The 22,033-nt window shown below is 43.5% G+C and overlaps 1 protein-coding gene across 6 annotated transcripts in view; it reads right to left on the bottom strand.

The window, feature by feature from the left end:
• The window catches only part of DIAPH2 (diaphanous related formin 2), a 1,499,255-nt gene that overhangs the window by 636,999 nt on the left and 840,223 nt on the right, over positions 1 to 22,033 (bottom strand). For all 6 annotated transcript variants that reach the window (XM_033944799.1, XM_033944798.1, XM_033944797.1 and 3 more), the window contains one exon: positions 5,548 to 5,787. In XM_033944799.1, the coding sequence (XP_033800690.1) occupies positions 5,548 to 5,787 (240 nt within the window). The remainder of the gene's footprint in view (positions 1 to 5,547; positions 5,788 to 22,033) is intronic.

Consider the following 22,033-nt stretch of genomic DNA (forward strand, 5'->3'; position numbering starts at 1 on the left):
CTTATGGACTTTTCCTCCAGGATCTTTTCCAAATCTTTTTTTTTTTTTTTTAACTGAGCTACATTAACTGCTTCTACCACTTGCTCCAGCAATAGGCTCCACAGCAATAAGTTCCAGAGTTCCAATTTATGCAAGTCCAATGAACACTCAAGATAATCTATTTTACAGCATTCTTAGGTCTATTCATTGTTATTGTCCAGGTGCAAACATAAAGGTAAATTAAGGTCAGCTCTCAGATATTTGCATCATTATATCCAATATTCACAAAAATGTCTAGACAATCCTCAGGTTTTAAGGTAGTTCCCAGGAAACCTTTTTGCTGTCCTCCATTTGGTCAAGAAATGGGTTCTTCCACCATGCTTTGAGCTATGCTTATGGAGCAAAACACCATCCACTCATCTGTTCAGATCCCTGTCTAGAGTTCCCAAGATAGCTATTTTCAGTGTGCTGTTCTAAAAATGGTCTGTAAGAAATGTTTGGAGTCATTGGCTCATGTTAGAGTCCTAGCAACTTGATGACCTCAAGTTTTCATGGCAAAATGCAGAAGTAGATTGGCAAGCCTTTCTTCTGGGCAGTAAAAATTTAATGTTGTTGCCATTGTCACATCATATGTGATCCTCTGCCTCCAACTCTTCCCATCTGTTGCTGCCCAGATGGATGGCACATGATTAGACTGACTTCTCCGCTGAAACATTTCTGCCTTGAGAGGCCCTGCTAGTAGTGAAACTACCGATGGCATTGCTTTCAGCTTCTTAGATGCGTACAAGCCCCAGTGGCACGACAAGCCCATGTACCATGGCTGGAGTTGTTAATAAATAGGAGTGAATAAAATTCTTGAAAGCAAAATGGTATCTATCTTTGGAATAACAGTTTCACTGGAAGCTTCTATCTTAAGACAATTACTAAGATTTTTCTGGTGTGAATCTAGGATGTTGCCCAGCTTTTTGTGGAATCTGGATCTTTGGTCTCTAAAGTTTTATTCTTGTGCTCTTCATTTTTGGACGTTTTGTTAGATTGACCCTTGACACAGGTGTTTGCCCTGAAACATGACCTGTTCCATTCCAAGAGACCTTTGGTGCTTTTTTGATGTGTGCTTTGATTCCCTGTCCTTACTGTTTTAATTATTAAGATCTCACATTTCATCTATGGAAAACTAGTCTAACCTCGTTACAGTATACCAAATTCTGGAATTTACAGACTGAATTGAATATGGGTATGTTAATCTGAAAATTCTTTCTAATCTTTATAAATAAGCATTTTACAGATTAATCATGTCTCTGAGCATATTCCCCATATAAATAACAACATATGGCTACTTTAATTATGTGAAAGCTGTAGCTTTTCAGTATTTTTTGTGTTTGCAATTATACACCATTCATTACTGTGCAAAAGAAAACTTTCTTTCTAAAGATGTTATTGTCAAAGAGATTTCTGTGGGTACATAGCTATTTATGCATGGGAGATTGCCATGCTGAGGAAGGTATGCATAATCTTCATAGTAAGCCTATCTTTCCCCATAGGGAAAAAAGCCAGCACTGCTTGGGTGGGCCAGGTAAAATATGTCTAGGGGGTGTCAGGTCAAAAGCGCGCCGGGATAAAGGCGTGCGCAGACAATTGAGCGTAGCGCGGAGGTGCGCACCGCAGAAAATTACTGTTTTTAGGGCTCCGACGGGGGGGGGTGTGGGGGGGAAACCCCCCAATTTACTTAATAGAGATCGCTCCACGTTGTGGGGGCATTGGGGGGTTAGGGGGGTTGTAACCCCCCACATTTTACTGAAAACTTCACTTTTTCCCTGTTTTTAGGGAAAAAGTTAAGTTTACAGTAAAATGTGGAGGGTTACAACCCCCCAAACCCCCCACAACGCCGGCGCAATCTCTATTAAGTAAACTGGGGGGGCTCCCCAACAAAACCCCCCATCGGAGCCCCTAAAAACTGCAATTTTCTTCGGCGCACGCCTCCGTCTTGCGTTCAGTTGTCGGCGCGCGCCTTTGTCTTTCGCGGGGTTGTCTATGAACCGTCTAGGGATTTCATTATTTAAATCCCATGTAAATAACACTAATAATATTACCAAATAACTACTAAAGCTGTATTCACTTGCTGGTTCTGCCCAAAACCTAATTATTAAAAGGAGGAAAAGACTTCAAATGCTCATGGAAGCCCGGTTTAGAAATTTTCTTGCCCAATTTGATATATAATGAGCCATCATTAGTCATAAAAATTTGCAACAGCAAGGTTCCCTAGAAGAATTCTCAGAGCAAAATATAAAAGGGTAATATTTAACCATCGTGATTGGTTGTTGCAACCAAAGACCAATAGGCTAAATAATGAGGATTATCAAACTGGTGTCTTTAGGTTTAATTCTAGATCAGATGAAATTACAAGAATTCTACAAAATTACTGGAGAATCTTGTAGATACACCCATGCTTTGAGGAACAAAAATTATGGATTGTGAATTCTAGAGGACAACATTTGCAAGATCAATTAGCCTTAAAACCATATAAAAATATTTTAATGTGATAACGAATATGCATGGAGACACAATATATCTGGCAATTGCCATATTACATCAACATTAACTATGTTTGAGAATCCAGTAGATAACAAACTCTACCATCTAAAGCAGTGGTTCCCAAACCTGTCCTGGAGGACCACCAGGCCAATCAGGTTTTCAGGATAGCCCTAATGAATATGCATGGAGCAGATTTGCATGCCTCTTACTTCCATTATATGCAATCTTTCTCATGCATATTCATTAGGGCTAGCCAGAAAACCCGATTGGCTTGGTGGTCCTCCAGGACAAGGTTGGGAACCAGTGATCTAAAGTATCAACAGATTGCAATAGTGACTATATTGTGTACATTATTAAATGCCCCTGCATGAGACTAAGGGCCTCTTCTAGCAAACTGTGCTAGCAGTTTTTAGCATAGTATGCCGCGCTGAATGGCCCATACTGCTCCCGACGCTCATAGTAACTCTATGAGCGTCAGGAGCAGCGCGGGCCATTCAGTGCTGCTCACTGCGCTACAAACTGCTAGCGAAGATTGATAGAAGAGGTCCTATATGTAGGTAAAACAACATGTAAATTAAAAATCAGGTTGTCAGAACATAAATCTTGCTTAAAGCATGAACTTAGAGAAGATCCCTTACTACAGCATTGCTTGGAGTACAGACATAACTTTGATCAATTATGGTGCTTTGGCATTGACAGAGTAACGGAGTCTATAAGAGGTGGGGATAGGATTAGAAAATATCTACAATTGGAACAACGCTAGATTAAGGGCTCCTTTTACTAAGGTGTGCTAGCGTTTTTAGCATGCGCTAAAGATTAGCGCGTGCTAACCACGCACTAAATGAAAAATACTAATGCAAGCTCTATGGAGGTGTTAGCGTTTAGCACGTGCGGTATTGTAGCGTGCGCTAAAAACGCTAGTGCACCTTAGTAAAAGGATCCCTAAGAACCAAGCAAAAAAGAAAGCTCTTAGATAAACATTTTCATGAATAATTTGGGTTTGGGCAAACAGGTTTCAGCGGAGATGTCAACTAATGATATACCACCCATCTGGGCAGCAGCAGATGGGCAGTGTTGCACAGAAGTTGACAGAAACATGAACAACTAAAGTGGAATTTGAACTTGGATCCCCTGATTCTCAGCCCGTTGCCCAGAATATCTCTGTGTGACCATTTTACAAGATGGAAGTTCTCGTGATGCTACAAGTCATCCTTATCTCTTGTTTTCCCCTATTCATAATTTGAATGTTTCAATTTATAAAATGGATCTTCATGCTGGATGTTTCCAACACATAGATATCCATCTCGCATGCATTTTAGAACATGATGTTTAGGTGGTTAATGAAAACTATAAATAGTTCAAGCATTATGTTAGTGTTGTGATGGTATTTCTGTTTATATAATTGCTAAAAATAAATAAAATACATAAATACAAAATACATGTGAGATGGAGATTTTTGTGAAGTACTGAGTTGGACGTTCTTTTTCCCCAATTGCTCTGTACTTTTTACTGTTAACCATTCCATTTGTCTGATTTCACATAGTATAGGTACCACCAATTTCCTGTGGGGTCGCCATCTGTTTACAACCTGCTGCTATTGCATTTTTAGCTATATTCAGTAAATGTTGTATTAAGCACTTATATAAGAACATAAGAGTTGCCAATAATGGGACAAACTGAAGGTCCGTCAAGCCCGGATCCTGTCTCAAAACAGTGGCCAACCCTGGTCACAAATACCTGGCAAGATCCCAAAGAGTAAAGCCAGAACACCCTCCCCCTCAAAGATTGGTGGCAGGAGGGATGCCCAGTCCCTCCTGCTGGAACACCCTCCAAAAAAAAGGGAGCTCACCCGAACACCCCCAAGCCCCCCACCCAGACACCTGTATTTTAGATGGCTGGCTGGAGAAATCCTTCCTGCCTGTGGCAGGAAGGCCCACCTTCACCTTTCCGGTCCATTGTGGGATACACTGGGGAGGGGCCTAAGGCCCTAGGCACCTGGGCCAACCGGAATCTTAGGCCTCTCTCCCACTGCATTCTGGGATGGGATGGGAGAGCCCTAAGATTCTGACTGGCCATGGGGGGGTTTGTTTGTATATTTATCGAGGGCGAGTTACATATGAACACAAAAAATAAACATTAACATGTCGTATAAATCAATACAAAAACATACTTATAACAAATTATATACTTACATATAAAATCAAATTACATATTACATACACGTCGCATCAATGATGAATATCATTTAAGGCAAAACTGGCAAAATCCTAACATATGTCAAAATATAAAAATATATAAGGCCAATGGCAGACACCATTATGCCAGATAAAACAGACCAGACCATAACCAACACTCAGCACTCAACAGTCATCACTCCTTCCTCCTCAGCCTAACTCAGACCCTATATTTCATCTTACAGAGCAGGTGTCTTTTCAGCATTTTCCTAAAATCCTGTAAATTTTGCTGTTGGCGAATGTATCCTGGAAGGTTGTTCCACTCCCTGGGGCCGATGCAGTGAAAGACAATGTTTCTGGAAGAGAAATTGTTCTGGCAGGAGGGATTGGGCATCACTCCTCCTGCCGATCTTTGGAAGGGGTTTGGGGAGGGGGAGGCAGGAAGGATTGGGCATCCCTCCTGCTGGTCATCTTCACAGGGGGTGGGGGTGGGTCCCTGCCACGGCTGATAAACTGATTGCGGCAAGAAGATTCCCTTGCCACGATCAGTTCAGCGGCCACATCTGCTTGAAATGTAGGCCTAGGGAGTAATGAATTTAATGGTGCCTCCCCTACCAGAATTTGTCCACTTGACTACAGATTGTAACTTTGTCTGATTAAACAAATGTACATCCTTAACAAACACTATAAGAACTGCCTTCTCATTGCAACAACTACATCATCTGAGCGTCTTTTATTTTATTATAGCAATTAAAGTGGAGGGGATTCAAGAAAGGACGCTATCCGCTAAAGACACACATATTTCTATGAACAAATTTAGCAGTTACTGTAATTAGCAAAAACCCACAATATTTGGGCTTACCTTGCAAAGAAAGCTGAGGTTAAAACCAAGTGACTGGGCATTTCTGGAACCCGAGTTCATGTAGTTTCCCACCAACAGTACCAATTCTATCAGTCTGTTAAAATTTTCACTCTTCTTTAGCTCCTCACAAGCTAGTGTCACAGCCATTATATCAGGCTTAATGTTGCTCACATGTTCTTCAAAGGTAAGCTTGAAAAGAATGCCATTAAGACGAGGTCGTAACATTTTCAAGGAGCTCATCTGCAAAACATACAATAAAAAAAACCCTCAGAGGTAGAGATCCTTCATGGAACTGTGCCATTAGAAACATAAGTTGTGTGGCAGGCATTCTAAATTATGTCACAAAGAATAATAACAATTTTCTGAGGGATAATATGTGCTTACTGCCCTTTTAAAAATTACTCAGAGAAAATAAATACACACATCCATTTTAGTAAGCACATATTTTATCATTTATTTTACATACCTACACATACATTTTATAAATTATGTATGTAGACATTTACCACTCAACAACCCTGTCCCCAGGAACACCTCTACTTAGACTGGATAAACTAATAGGGCTCCTTTTACTAAGGTGCGTTAGGGCCTTAACGCGTAGAATAGTGCATGCTAAATTGTGCTTGCTAGACCTTAACGCCAGCATTTAGCTAGCGCACCTTAGTAAAAAGAGCCCATAGTCTATGTTAACTTATATGCTACTTCTGTACAGAAAACAGTTTTATCCATGGAAATGTCTTAAAATATTCCCTCAAAAGATCCTTTACTATATCAAATTTATAACATCAAAATTTCTCTACAGTAAATATGGATAAACTAAATCAAATGGGGGAAAAAACCAAACTAGATTAATTTTCTGCAAGATCTTACACCTAGAAAATGAATAAATTTCCCTACATCTTATAGATAAAGTCCAACACCCTTCAGAGGGTTTTAATGATTACTATATATACTTGAATATAAGTCGATCCAAATATAAGTTGAGACCCCCATGCCCCCCCCCCCAAAAAAAAAAAAAGGATGGAAAATGGTTGACGCGAATATAAGATGGGCGGCTTAATATTCAAGTGTCCTGCCCTGCCAGGATCTGCACCCAGCTCCCCCTCCTTCCCCCACCAGGATCTGCACCCAGCTCCCTCCCTGCCAAGCACTGCACCCAGCCTCCTTCCCTCCCTCCCGTCAGGCTCTGCACTCAACCTCCTTCCTGCCAGGCACTGCACAAAGCCCCCTTCCCTCCTTGCCCTGCCAGGATTTCCACCCTGTCCCCCCTTCCTCCCAGACTCTGCACACTGTCCCCCTCCCTGCTCTATCCATTGTACCTCCTCTCTGCCAATAACTTGCATGCCACTGTGCCTTCCGCATGATACATGTACCAGTAATCCCTGGTGGTCCAGAGGTGTGGCAGGCAAAAGCGAGCTTTCTGCGCTCCTGCCCCACAGCTGAGCCAGTCGCTGCTGCAAGTTCTGGCACTTCAGCTGCACTGAGCAGGAATGCACTTCCCACACTACTGCTCAGTGATGAGCGGCTTCCTGAATGGCTCCTGTGAATTCTCACAAGACTCACCGCAGCCATTCAGGAAGCCACTCAGAGCTTAGCAGCAGCGCAGGATGCACGTTCCTGCTTGCTAAAGCTGAACCACCAGAACGCACAGCAGCAACTGGCTCAGCAGTGGGGCAGGAACATGTAAAGTTCGTTCTTGCCCACTACACTTCTGGACCACAAAGGATTCCAGGTACGCAGGTCATACGGAAGGCATGGCAGTATGCAGGATATCAGCAGAGAGGAGGTACAATAAAAAGGGCAGGGAGGGGGCACAGGGTACAGAGCCTTGCGGCCCGGCGGAGGCCTGCAACAAGACTGGGAGGAGGCGGGTGGGTGCTGGGCACTGGCCCAAATATAAACCGAGACCTCCATTTTTGGGCCACGTCTTAGTGGGTCACATCTTGGTCTCTGAGAGTCACCTATAACATTTGCTACTTTTCCTTTTGACTTCTGTATTGTTGTGAAAAAAAAAAAGCTCTGTACCACTACCACCTTCCCAAAATCTATCCTTCAAAATTATACATAGACCGACATTATGTGGTGTAGAACTGCAGATTCCATCAAAATAAGAAGTTGATTTCTAACCCTTCTGTACACACCAGGGTTGACCCCGCCTGACAAATTAGTTTAGATGCTTACTTATAAATTGTAATTTTGATTTAAAATTCCAGGTACCTTTTCGATACTAACAGACAATATGTTTCCTGTCGTCTGTGATAAATACAGCTTTTGAATTTTTACTCATGTTAACCTTGTTTAACATGAGTATACCAATTAAACACACCTGAGGTCAAATTGACCCTACAAGTTTGTGAAGGCGACATTGTCAGTAGTGGAATACAGCACTGAAAAAGTTGTAATGTATGTCCAAATCTCCAAAGTAATGCCCAACAAATGAGATAAGAGAAGTTGAAACCGTGTGAAAATATTTTGTTAGGTTTTGCAGTAAAAGAAACACTGCTAACAGCCATTTTTTTTTTTTTTTTTTAAACATTTGCAAACTCCGCACCTTGTAAACTGAGCTTGCCTCGATTTGCGAGGCCCCCCCTGCGATCCGGCACCCCCTACTCACCCACCCAAACACAATCGCTTACCCTGCTCTGGCACCGGCACCAGGACCAACACACAGGACATGCCGGTGCTGGTGCCCGAAGATCCTCCCTGTTGCTTGTGCTAGGCCTTGAGCATCTGTGCATGCTCTAAGCCTTCTAGTTCTCGTTCTCTCCTGAGCATGTGTTGAAAATGTATATGGTGTATTTTGGTAATAATGCAAGAGCATGCTGAGTGCAGCTAGTGTCGGAATGGCACATCAAATTGCCCATTCAGGTTTTAAGAAGAAAGTGCATATTACTCAAAATGCTTCTCTATCAAGATGCATTTTTTTTCTGCCTCTTACTCTTATCTCCCTTAATATTTTCCAACTAGTGTTTAAGCCCGTTACATTAACGGGTGCTAGAGTAGATGTCTGTCTATCTTTTTTTTTTTCTTTTTCTGTCTCTCTCCGTGTACGCTGTCTGTGATTCTTTCTGTCTGTGTCTCTCCCTGGCCCTCTGTCTGTCTTTCTGTCTCTGTCTCCCTAGCCCCCTGTCTGCCTGTATTTCTCTGTTATGCCATGCCTGCCTGACTCTCTGTGACCCCTTTCCTATGTCCTTAGTGTCCCATCTTGTCTTTAGTGCTCTCAGTGCCTCCTTCCTATGTCCTTAGTGCCCCCAGTGCCACCTTCCTATGTCCTTAGTGACCTCAGTGCCTCCTTCCTATGTCCTTAGTGCCCCCAGTGCCACCTTCCTATGTCCTTAGTGCCTCCAGTGCCTCCTTCCTGTCCTTAGTGTCCCATCCTATGTCCTCAGTGTCTCCTTCCTATGTCCTTAGTGTCCCTTCCTATGTCCTTAGTGCCCTCAGTGCCTCCTATGTCCTCAGTGCCCTCAGTGCCACCTTCATATGTCCTTAGTGTCCCATCCTATGTCCTTAGTGCCTTCAGTGCCTCCTTCCTATGTCCTTAGTGCCCCTTCCTATGTCCTTAGTGCCTCCTTCCTATTCCTTCCTTAGTGCCCTCAGTGCCTCCTATGTCCTTAGTGCCACCAGTGCCACCTTCCTATGTCCTTAGTGCCTCCTATGTCTTTAGTGCCCTCAGTGCCCCCTACCCCTAAAGCCAGCCAGCCTGCCTGCCTCCCAACCCCCTGTACAGTAGAACCTATCACTTTTCTAACCCTCCCTCCCATTCCCCTGTGCAGTAGAACCCTTGAAAGCAGCATGTTTCCATCTCCCCCGCCCCCCCCCGCCACTACCGCCGAAGTGCAGCCGACCTCACTTACCCTCCCGTCCGACCCTCCCACCGCGAGGCGAACAGAAACCTCCTGGCTCGAGCAGCGGCCGCAGCACTCTAAACAGGCTGCTTCGCGGCCTTCTACTGCCCGTGATTCCATCTGCTGCGTCACAGGCAGAGCAAATCAGGGCAGTAGAAGGCCCCGAAGCAGCCTGTTTAGAGTGCTGCGGCCGCTGCTAGTCAAGAGGTTTGTCGGGACCTTGAGAAGGGAAGGGGCGGCCAGACCACGGAGGGTCGGATGGGAGGCTCAATGGGGGATCGGATGCGCTGGGGAGGGGGGGGGTTGAAGACGACGATACTGGAAAGGCTCTGGACCCGAGCTGGGAGGAAGACCGGCGTTTGCTGAGGCTGCGGTTGTGGCTGCCTGGAGACTGCGTTCAGCTGCCCAGGAACCCCGTTGGCCTGCACTGGACACTCCAAAGAGGGGAGCAGAAGGAACGGCGGTGGCGACAGCGGTTTCTTTCACAGTGAGCGAGGGGGGGGGAAGCTCTAGAGCAGGGGTGCCCACACTTTTTGGGCTTGCGAGCTACTTTTAAAATGACCAAGTCAAAATGATCTACCAACAATAAAATAAAATAAAAAACACAACGCACACTGTACGCATAGAAAATGTTAATTATCATTCCTATTCCAGGGTTTTTCAAAGAGGTCAAAGCAGATGACTCTATGCACTATCACCTCAGTAACAACCATACAAAAATAGACAAATACCCACCCCCTCCCTTTTTACTAAACCACGATAGCAGTTTTTAGAGCGCAGGGAGCTGCGCTGAATGCCCAGCGCTGCTCTCGACGCTCATAGGCTCCCTGCGCTAAAAAACTATTGCGGTTTAGTAAAAGGGGACTTTAGTGTAAAATATAGACAGCAGATATAAATTCAGACACATTTTGATCACTAAATTTAAAATAAAATCATTTTTCCTACCTTGTCTGGTGATTTCATGAGTCTCTGGTTGCACTTTCTTCTTCTGACTGTGCATCAAATCTTTCTTCCCTTAGCCTGTATGCTTCCTCTCCTCCAGACCTCATTCCTTCCCCCAACTTTTCCTTCCTCTTCCCTGCCCTTTCTTTCTCTCTGCCTCCCTTTCTTTTTTTTTCTGTTTCTCTTCTTTCCTTCTGTCTCCCTGCCTGCCCTTTTTCTTTCTTTCTCCCTGCCCTCTCCCAAGCCACTGCCATCGGGGACCAGGACCCAAACCGCCACCAATAACAGGCCCGAAAGCCGACCCGCCCCAAGCTCTCTCTGCTTCGGCCGACCAGCATTCCTCTCCCCGACGTCAATTCTGCCGTCGGGGAGAGGAAGGCTGATTGGTCCAAGATCGCGATCGACCAATTGGGGGAAATGCTGCCGGGTCCTGCCTTCGCGGAAACAGAAAGTAGACAGGACCCGGCAGCAAGAAGAGCAAATGCTTCACTAACCTGTCTCCCGCCTTAGCCCATAGCGAACGCTTGCTTCAGGGCTCTCAACATGTGCATGCCGGCTTCCCTTCTCCCCCCCCCCCCCCCTCCGGACATAACTTCCGGTTTCTGAGGGAAGAGAAGGGAAGCCGACACGCACACGTTAGAGCCACGGAGCATAAGTTCGCTACGGGCTGAAATCTCCAAGCCGTTTTTTTTTTTGTTTTTTTTTAATGTTCAGCAGCGGCGGCAGCAGCAGATGATAGCTGGGCGGACCGCCCAGCTAAAAGGCCCTAGAGAGAACACTGGAGAGGAAGGCTGATCGGCCCGGTAGATCAGGACGGCAACACAAGTCTATCACTGTGCCCGGGATGGGCTCCGCGATCGACTTGCGTTGCCTTCCTGAGCTACTGGTCGATCGTGATCGACGTGTTGAGCACCCCTGCTCTAGAGTGTTCCCTGCCGCTACGTTCTAAAATAGAATCCGGCCACGGATCACACACCACAGCGGCAGGGAACACGAAACTCTAAGTGCGCATGCGGCGCTTAGAGTTTTATTATATAGGATCCTTGAACATAAAAGAAATAGGATACTTAGAGTGTTTAAAAACCAAACAAATAAAAGGGAACATAGGTTTTCACTTGCACTTAGAATACTTCTAAACAACACAAACTTTGCACTTAGAATACTTCTAAACTCTACAACCTCTTTGAGCTTTGTTTTTGTCTTTCTAACATAATCCAATCCACAAAGACACATCAACCCATCAAAACAAGTCAGAGTTGTTCTATTTTATATATTTTGGAGAAAAAAAAAATAATACCACAAATCTAGATTCTGTAGCAAAAGCACCTAAATTATTGATAATTCCCATCTCAATTAGGTATCAGAAAAGCCAATCTGAAATGATACATGAGATCAGCTTGAGCAGGCTAAGGAAGATAGAAGGATGAAATATTAGTACATGCCATGTCCAGCGTTCTGACTGGAAAGAAGGATCAACTGGATTCACACTTATGAATCACTCCTCATTAGGGATAAAAGCATGGGAAGATAGTAATATTTTACCAAAAAATGGCCACCCAAACTATACCTAGATAAGATTGAATACCAATATCAATAGCAATACAAAATACAAAAAGATTGGTATGATAAATGATGATCTCTCCAAAGATGTTCCTGGGGGCAATACAGACAAATAAAAGTCTGTATGTTCCCTAATAAAGATATTAAGGATGCAATCAAACAATCAAAGGAATCAATCAGTACGGGCCCGATGCCCTCGATTTAGCCAATGGCCCCGGGCGGTGTTTATGCAGTGACCAGCACTAAGAAATGAATCTAAATAAACCCTGCCCAGAGCAGCTTGATTGTGCCGCTGTAGAGGATTATTCCGTCCTTTAAATTTGGGGACGTGGCGTTTTTGAAAGAAACTTTCAGTCATTCTCATAATTTTCTTGCTCCCTCCTGATGAGGAAACTGAAACAGGACCTGTCGAGTGAGCAGAACGAGTGAGGGAAACGAGTGAGGAATATGAATGATCGGAATGAGTGAGCTCAACAGAGCAAAAAACTAAATGGACTTTTTCAAACAGCTCTTTTGATTATAGAGCCAAAAACTGAGTGGATATTTCCAAACAGCTCTTTTGATTATGACTTAAGTACCACGGTATGACGTACCGACTATTTTTACTCTCCAAACGAGCACTTTTCATATAGCGGGATTGATGAATGAGAAACATCATAAAACCAGTATTGGTGAATTTTGAACTTCATTCCGCTCTGGATTTACTGAGCTAAGTACTTCACACCGTTTCTCACTGTTTTTCATTTTGTTTCATTATTTCTTAATTAACAGGCACAGGACTTGGAACATAGACTGAGGACTTTTTTCTAGTTTCACACACGTTTTCTTTGATGTATTGACAACTTCAAGTTATTTTTCACATTTCAGCTTTTTTATTCTTATATTATTTACTTTTTTCACATTTTTGTGTTTTTTTAAGTAAGGTTTCAGGGAGATTTTCTTTTAAATGATTTTCTCTCCTGATGTTTACACCTGGGGATGATAGTGTTCTTATTTAATAATCATTTATATTTAATTGTTCATCTTATATATTTCAAAGGAACAATATGATGTACTGGGCAGGGTTTATTTAGATTCATTTCTTAGTGCTGGTCACTGCATAAACACCGCCCGGGGCCATTGGCTAAATCGAGGGCATCGGGCCCGTACTGATTGATTCCTTTGATTGTTTGATTGCATCCTTAATATCTTTATTAGGGAACATACAGACTTTTATTTGTCTGTATTGCCCCCAGGAACATCTTTGGAGAGATCATCATTTATCATACCAATCTTTTTGTATTTTGTATTGCTAAGATAGTAATATAACATAGTAAATGGCGGCAGATAAACATAGAAACATAGAAAAATGACGGCAGAAAAGAGCCATAGCCCATCAAGTCTGCCCACTCTATTGACCCTCCCCTGTAACCCTCTGAAAGGGGGAGGGTCAATAGAGTATAAAGACTCGAATGGTCTATCTAGTATGCCCAACAATAATTTAAAGGGAAATATCAATGATAATTTAAGAGTCACTCTAACCCAAAAGGGGATCTCTTCACAGGTATGGAAGGCTATGTATGTTAATGCACACAGCTTGGGCAATAAAATTTTAGAGTTAGAGACTGAAATAATAAACGCTGACCTAGACGTGGTAGCAATATCAGAAACCTGGTTCATGGACTCGCATCGGTGGGATATGGCTATACCAGGCTACAATCTACTATGTCGCAACAGAGAGGGCAAGTTAGGTGGAGGGGTAGCACTATACACTAAGGATAACATCAAAACTACCATGATTACAGATGTTAGATACACTGGGGAATCCCTCTGGGTGAATCTGGCCAGAGGAAATGAAAAATGCCTATACCTGGGTGTGATATACAGACCTCCAAAATAACAGGAAGACAAAGACTTAGAACTGATTGAGGACATAGAGAACATCACTCTACGGGGAGACACAGTGCTGTTGGGGGACTTCAATATGCCCGATGCAGATTGGAACACACTCTCCGCAACTACGTGTGGCAGTAAAAGAATTTTGAACTCCATAAAGGGTGCACGACTCAAGCAAATGGTGTTGGAGCCCACCAGGGAACAGACGATACTGGACCTGGTACTCACCAACGGAGATAGCGTCTCGGATGTCTCAGTTGGAGATACACGGCCTCCAGCGACCATAATATGGTATGGCTTAACCTCAAGAAAGGTTTCTCAAGGTCAAACACAGCAACTAGGGTTCTCAACTTTAGAGGCGCAGACTTTGACCGTATGGGAGATTTTGTCCTTCAGGAATTACATAAACAAGCACTACCTAACAATGTGGAGGATATGTGGTCGACTCTGAAGTCCACCCTACATGAAGCAACAAACCGCTACACAAGAACAATAAGTAAACACAGGAAGAATAAAAGACCCCAATGGTTCAGTGCAAAAATTTTTGACTTCATTAAAAAGAAAAAATAAGCATTTATCGCCTACAAGCATCTAGGAAAACGAGAGGCGAAAGAAGACTATCTAGACAGATCTAGAGCTGTCAAAATAGCAGTCAGAGAGGCCAAACTCCAAATGGAAGAAGATCTAGCACGGAACATTAAAAAAGGAGATAAATTCTTCTTCAGCTATATTAGTCACAGGAAAAGAAATAAAGACGGGATAGAATGCCTGAAGAAATCAGACGGTAGCCTTGTAGAATCAGATTCTGCCAAGGCAGAATTACTAAACAAATACTTCTGCTCAATCTTCACCTATGAAGCACCGGGAGCTGGTCCACAGCTTCAGACGGGAGACAGCCAGAAGGACCCGTTTCAAGATTTTGAGTTTACATCCAGTAGCGTCTACTACGAACTATCAAGACTCAAAGTAGATAAAGCCATGGGACCAGACAACCTACATCCCAGAGTGCTAAGAGAATTGAGTGAAGTCCTGGCAGAACCATTATCTGTTCTTTTCAATCTCTCCCTACGCACAGGAAGAGTCCCCTTGGACTGGAAAACCGCCAACATTATCCCACTCCACAAAAAGGGATGCAGGACAGAGGCAGCAAACTACAGACCAGTGAGTCTCACGTCTATAGTGTGCAAGCTCATGGAAACACTGATCAAACGACATCTCGACATAATTCTAGACGAGGAAAACCTACGTGATCCCCACCAGCATGGATTCACCCAGGGCAGATCCTGCCAATCTAACCTGATTAGTTTTTTTTGACTGGGTTACTAGACAGCTAGATGCCGGAGAGTCACTGGATGTGGTATATTTGGACTTTAGTAAAGCTTTTGATAGCGTCCCACACCGAAGGTTATTGAACAAACTGAAATCAATAGGGTTAGGGAACACTCTAACTACATGGGTTGAGGATTGGCTGAGTGGTAGACTTCAGAGGGTGGTGGTAAACGGTACCCCATCCAAAACGTCATGCGTGATCAGTGGAGTGCCGCAAGGCTCGGTCTTGGGCCAGATTCTATTCAACTTATTCATAAGAGATATGACCCAAGAACTTAGAGGAAAGGTATCAATGTTCCCCGACGACGCCAAACTTTGCAACATAGTAGGTAAAAGCATTTTGCCTGATAATATGACGCAAGATCTACTACTGCTTGAACAGTGGTCAGCAACATGGCAACTAGGCTTCAATGCTAAAAAGTGTAAGGTAATGCACCTGGGTAAGAGAAACCTGCACAGAACTTACATACTAAATGGTGAGACCTTGGCCAGGACCACGACGAAACGTGATCTAGGGGTGATTATTAGTGAGGACATGAAGGTTGCAAATCAAGTGGAGAAAGCTACCTCCAAGGCAAGGCAAATGATGGGTTGTATCCGTAGAGGTTTTGTCAGCAGGAGACCTAAAGTTATGATGCCGCTGTACAGGTCCATGGTGAGGCCTCACTTGGAGTATTGCATTCAATTCTGGAGGCCACACTACCGGAAGGACGTGCTGAGAATCGAGTCGGTTCAGCGAATGGCCACTAAGATGGTCTTGGGGCTCAAGGATCTCACGTATGAAGAAAGAATGAATAAACTGAGGCTGTACTCACTTGAGGAACGAAGAGAGAGGGGTGATATGATTGAAACATTTAAGTACATCATGGGCCGTATCGAGTCGGAAGAAGATATCTTCTACCTCATGGGACCCTCGACCATCAGGGGGCATCCGCTGAAAATCATGGGAGGGAAGTTCCATAGCGACTCCAGAAAATACTTCTTCACTGAAAGAGTAGTGGATCATTGGAACAAACTCCCACTGCAGGTGATTGAGGCCAACAGCGTGTCGGACTTTAAGAGAAAATGGGATATTCACATGGGATCCCTAGGGGAGTGAAACCATAGGGCGGGTATTTGGAATGGGCAGGCTTGGTGGGCTATAGCCATTTTCTGCCATCTTTTTCTATGTTTCTAGCTATTTCTGGGCAATAATCCAAAGCTCTACCCGGTACTGGGCTTGGGTTCCAACTGCCAAAATCTCTATCCCCATCTCCACCCTTCCAGCCATTGAAGCCCTCCCCAGCCCATCCTCCCCCAAACGGGAAAGATGATGGAGGCACTGATTAAAGACAGCATCTGTGAACACATCGAAAAAAATGGGCAGCTAAAACCGAGTCAACATGGCTTCTGTAAGGGTAGGTCATGCCTCACAAACTTATTGTACTTCTTTGAGGGAGTGAACAGCCAGGTGGATAAAGGGGAATCTATAGACATCATTTACCTTGACTTCCAAAAAGCCTTCGACAAGGTGCCACACGAGAGACTGCTTAAAAAGATATGGAACCATGGGGTACAAGGGGAGGTCCACCGATGGATCAAAAACTGGCTGGCAAACAGGAAGCAGAGGGTTGGCGTAAAGGGACACTACTCAGACTGGAAAGGGGTCACGAGCGGAGTTCCGCAAGGGTCGGTGCTGGGACCGCTCTTGTTCAATATCTACATAAATGATTTAGAGGCGGGAACTAAGTGTGAAGTCATTAAATTTGCAGATGACACCAAACTATACAGCAGGGCTCAAACCAAGGAAGACTGCGAGGATCTCCAAAAGGATCTAACGCAGCTGGAAAAGTGGGCCGAAAAGTGGCAGATGAGCTTCAACGTGGGGAAATGCAAGGTCATGCACGTGGGGAAAAAGAACCCGATGTTCACATACAAAATGGGGGGAACACCACTAGGGGTTAGTAACCTGGAGAGAGACCTGGGAGTGATGGTAGACGCAACACTGAAGGCATCGGCGCAATGCGCCACAGCCTCTAGGAAAGCAAACAGAATGCTGGGTATCATTAAGAAGGGTATTACGACCAGGACGAAGGAAGTCATCATGCCGCTGTATCGTGCAATGGTACGGCCGCATCTGGAGTACTGTGTCCAGTACTGGTTGCCGTACCTCAAGAAAGACATGGCGGTACTTGAGGGAGTACAAAGAAGAGCAACCAAACTGATAAAGGGAATGGAAAATCTCCCATATACCGACAGATTGAAGCAGTTGGGACTTTTCTCCCTGGAGAAGCGAAGACTTAGAGGAGACATGATAGAAACCTTCAAGATCCTGAAGGGCATAGAAAAAATAGACAGGGGCAGATTTTTCAAATTAAGGGGCGCCACAAGTACAAGGGGGCACTCGGAGAAATTGAAAGGGGACAGGTTTAGAACAAACGCTAGGAAGTTCTTTTTCACTCAGAGGGTGGTGGATACATGGAACGCACTTCCAGAGGCTGTTGTAGACAAGAAAACATTAAATGGTTTCAAAGAAGGTTTGGATAGATTCCTAGAAGAAAAAGGGATTGGGGGGTATAGATAGGTATAGACCATTGCTCAGGCAATGGGCCTGATGGGCCACCGCGGGTGCGGACCGCTGAGCAGGATGGACCTATGGTCTGCCTCAGCGGAGGCAACTTCTTATGTTCTTATGTTCTTATTTCACTTTCTCTTCGTAGGATTCAAAACTGCATCCCGATTAATGCTATCTGCATGTCACATGTCAGTATTCTTCTTTTATACATAGGCTTTTCCATTGCAACCTATTACAACCCTACTGGACTAAAATATGGTTTATCCTCTGTAATATATTGCCCATCAAGGTACCCATTACTTATATTATTGTTATCTTTGGTGGATCCACAATGCCACAGACACTAAACAAATATGATAAATTGTTAAAATGTTTACTATTGATTGCCATCAAAATAATTCTCTCTTATTGGAAAGATTTTACTGCATTGAACTATAATGAATGGTGGAACACTGTTTGTCTTTATGCAAAATATGAAAAATCTATTGCTATTAATATGAACAACCTTTCCACTTTCAATAAGACGTGGCAGAAAGTACAGTGGTGCCTCGGTTTACGAGTGCACCGGTTTTCAAGTGTTTTGCAAGACGAGCAAAACATTTGCAAAATCGGCGCCTCGGAAACAGAGCATGGCTCGATTTACGAGCGCCCCCCCCCCCCCCCCCCGCTATCTGACACCCCCCCTGCCGCGATCCGGCACCCCCCCCCCCCCCCTGCCGCTTACTGTCATCTGGGTATCGGCACCGGCATGTCCTGTGCCCGAAGATCGGCCTCCTCTTCTTGGTGGGCCTTGAACATCTGCGCATGCTCAAGGCCTGCGAGTTCACAGAGAGAACGTGAACTCGCAGGCCTTGAGCATGCGCAGATGTTTAAAGCCCAGCAAGAAGAGGAGGCCGATCTTCGGGCACCGGCACCAACGCACAGGACATGCCGGTGCCAGTGCCCAGATGACAGTAAGCAGCGGCGGGGGACGTGCCCAATCACGGCGGGGGGGGGTGCCCAATTGCAGCAGGGGGGGCCTGATTGCAGGGGGGGCCTTCGGGGGAGCAATGCCGGTTCTTGTGGGGGGGGGGGAACGTATCAAAGCGAGTTTCCATTATTTCCTATGGGGAAACTCGCTTTGATAAACGAGCATTTTGGATTACGAGCATGCTCCTGGAACAGATTATGCTCGTAATCCAAGGTACCACTGTACTGGACTATTGCACCATTCTACCACCTGACATGTACTATTTCTTTATTGTACTAATGATATCTATCTTATTATATAACTTCTCCTATTATATGTCTATGAATACCGATGACATTTTTCTGATATTACTGCAAGATTGAAAATGCCTCTCTTGTTCTTTATTGCTTGACTTTTTGTATTATGTTTATTGAAAACCCTAATGAACATTTTTGAAATAAAAAAAAAAGAGTGTTAATGATAGAGTATATATGGCATTTTACTAATGAAAGGTCTAAGAAAATTGTCAACAAAATGGAAAGAGGTTCAAGCAGAGTGTCATTAACAGGTCACACGTTTGTAAATTTTTGGAAGGATGTAAATTGTGTTATTGGATGCTTAAAAGTCAAAAAATATCTCAGTAATAAAAAGCTAGATCCTGTTCCCAAATTTACATATGTAATTTTTTATTAAATCTAATTAACACCAATAATAGCTTGGTAAGATCCTGATTGGCTAGTTATTCAGTTAAATTGTGTGCATAAATTGGGCATTTGCCCAAATTTATGTGCACATTTTTAATGCCTTGTATGGAATTCAGTGGACTGTGTAAAGAGCAATTTGTCTAAAGTTGCTATTCAGACATGTATACATACAGTACATGTAAGCCATGTATACTGTATGTGCCAATGCACTATATACATATACACTTGCAGCACAAGTCTTCTAATATGTTTTGCTCCTTAACTAGTTTGGAGTTAACATTCCCTTTCTCAGATCAACTTCAAATCTCACGTTCCTACATACTTTCCTTTGTTCACTGTCTGTTTTAGAATAGTTTGAAGAAAAGTCATCAGAAACAACAGTTGCAGTTAATTGGTTGAATAATTTTTGCTGACCTTTAGCTTATGAGCAGGATGTGTTTGTTCACCGAGGAAAAATGTTTGCTGAGCTGATACATAGTCGAAAACCTCCATAAACAAAACTCTGTAACTCTTTAGAGACATTGTCTACTCGTACTTCTCATGATAGCTGTCAACACATTTTATTAATATCTTGCACATCAACTGAAGAACGGAACGTCTCATTTTTGGTTTTTTTTTTTGGGGGGGGTTTGTGATAGACAAGAATCTCATAAGTCAAATCTCTTCCATAATACAACATTCCTGGTCAATGTAACACTGCCATTCACAGCATATACTGCGAACAAAGAATCCAAAGCAAATCAAAATGCTGCAAGCAACTCACCAAAAAAACTTCAAATAAAGCATTGCTTTATCAATTTATATCATTTTGTCTCCTATTCCCTGTTTTAGAATTTAGCACTTCTAGTTGTTGAGCTGCAGTCTTCAAAATAATGATTAGACATATAGGAGATAATTCTCAAGAGGTTGCCTAAAGTTAGGTGCCAAGTTAATGCGTGCTAAGCAAGAATTCTATAATGAGAGTTAAATGCATGTAACCATCATGTTAGAATACTAGCATATGTCCACAATTACACCCTTAACTTAGACACAAGGATTTACACTAGTTCAATGGCTAATACAAATCATTGCACCTAGCTGTAGGTAGGTAGATGCACGGGGAAAATATTTTTTCACATAACGTGTAATTAAACTCTGGAATTTGTTACTGGAGAATGTAGTGAAATCAGTTAGCTTAGCGAGGTTTATAAAAAGATTTGGGTAATTTTTGAAAAAAGAAATACATAGGCCATTATTGAGATGGCTTGGAGAAATCCACTGCTTATTCCTAGCATAAAATCTGTTTTACTACTTGGGATCTAGCTAAGTACTTGGGACCTAGGTTGGCCACTTTTGGAAATAGGATACTAGGCTTGATTAATCTTCGATCTGTCTCACTATGGCAATTATTTATGTTTTCATCAAGGCTCTATGTATTAGTCTAGAAAGGATGCCTAACCTGGGAATGTTCTTTATAGAATACCTTTCAGTGTTGATTTTTTTTTTGGTGCTAATTTTTTTAGCACCATTTACTTAAGTTAAGCATGTAAATGTGAGTTTTGTCTGTGCTCTGCCCAGCCTTTGCCTATGTGTATACATACCTGTTGTCACAACCCGGGCTCCTGTAAGGCGCAGCGAACACCTGGGCACGTGACCAAAGCTTAAACCCAGCGTGTCCCTTTCCACTAAATGAAATCAAAAAGGTTCCAAATATATATATATAATCAGGCAGTTGAATCTTGATCAGCACTGCCTTGTGTACAGTCCCCTGCTTCTGGACTTTAACCAATCAAGAAACACAGTCCTCTTCACCAGAGCAGTAATACTCAGGTAAGTAATGCTGTTATCAAACAATCCAGACCACATAAGAATCACAGCATTATTCAGAGTTCAAAATCAGGCAAACGTTTCCCTCTAAACGTTGCTGTAGCAATCAGGCACAGCTGTGCAGGACCAACGAGATTTCCTAGCTGAATCACCAAACAGGAAATACATTCAAAATGGTTTGTCAGAAAACACATACATTCCTGCTTTACAGAAAGCCTCAAAATGTGGCTTTCCAGGAGAGCTTCTGCACTGGCTTCAAACAGGTAAGAGACAAGCTGGCAGCATAAAGAAATTAAATCCCAATCTCAGGCTTACTGTGTCTCCATGGGTGTTGGCAGAGTGTCAGCTCCTAAACAGCTTTCCTGCACCTCCATGGCTTCTCCTTCTGGTTGTACTCCAGTATCCCAGACAAGAGGTAACTCGTCTGCTTCCAGCATATGACAGTCTGAGAGAGACTGCCCCTTCTCAGCTTCCCATTCTTCCGTCTGCTTCTCTCGTGTGTGCCCCCTTCTTGTTCTCAGAAGCCTCCTTATATCCTGTGAATAACCACTCCCCCTCTGAGCAGGTGGGGGAAGGGTTTCCCACACACCGGCTTGCTTCCTGCTATTACAGGCAGGTTTCTCCCTGGTCTTAATTTTAACAGGCTGTTCAAACTGAATAAGCTTTCTGACAGTGGCAGGTCTGCATGGAGTGAAGCTTTTTCTCTTAATCTTATCCTGCCCTGTCTCTTCAGCCTCCATGTCAGAAACAGAGCAGAAGTCAGCTTCATCAATCAATTGGCAGGTCACCTGATCAGCCCTCTTGCATCTAGGTGCACTGTGAATACTCCTGCTCACGATACGGATTCAGGTTTGTTTTGGCCAAAACCCAAAACGGACCTGGGTTTGTCACACTGTAAAATAGGTGCTATGTAAACTATGTG

Source organism: Geotrypetes seraphini, chromosome 5, assembly GCF_902459505.1.
Source record: "Geotrypetes seraphini chromosome 5, aGeoSer1.1, whole genome shotgun sequence".
Taxonomy (NCBI): domain Eukaryota; kingdom Metazoa; phylum Chordata; class Amphibia; order Gymnophiona; family Dermophiidae; genus Geotrypetes; species Geotrypetes seraphini.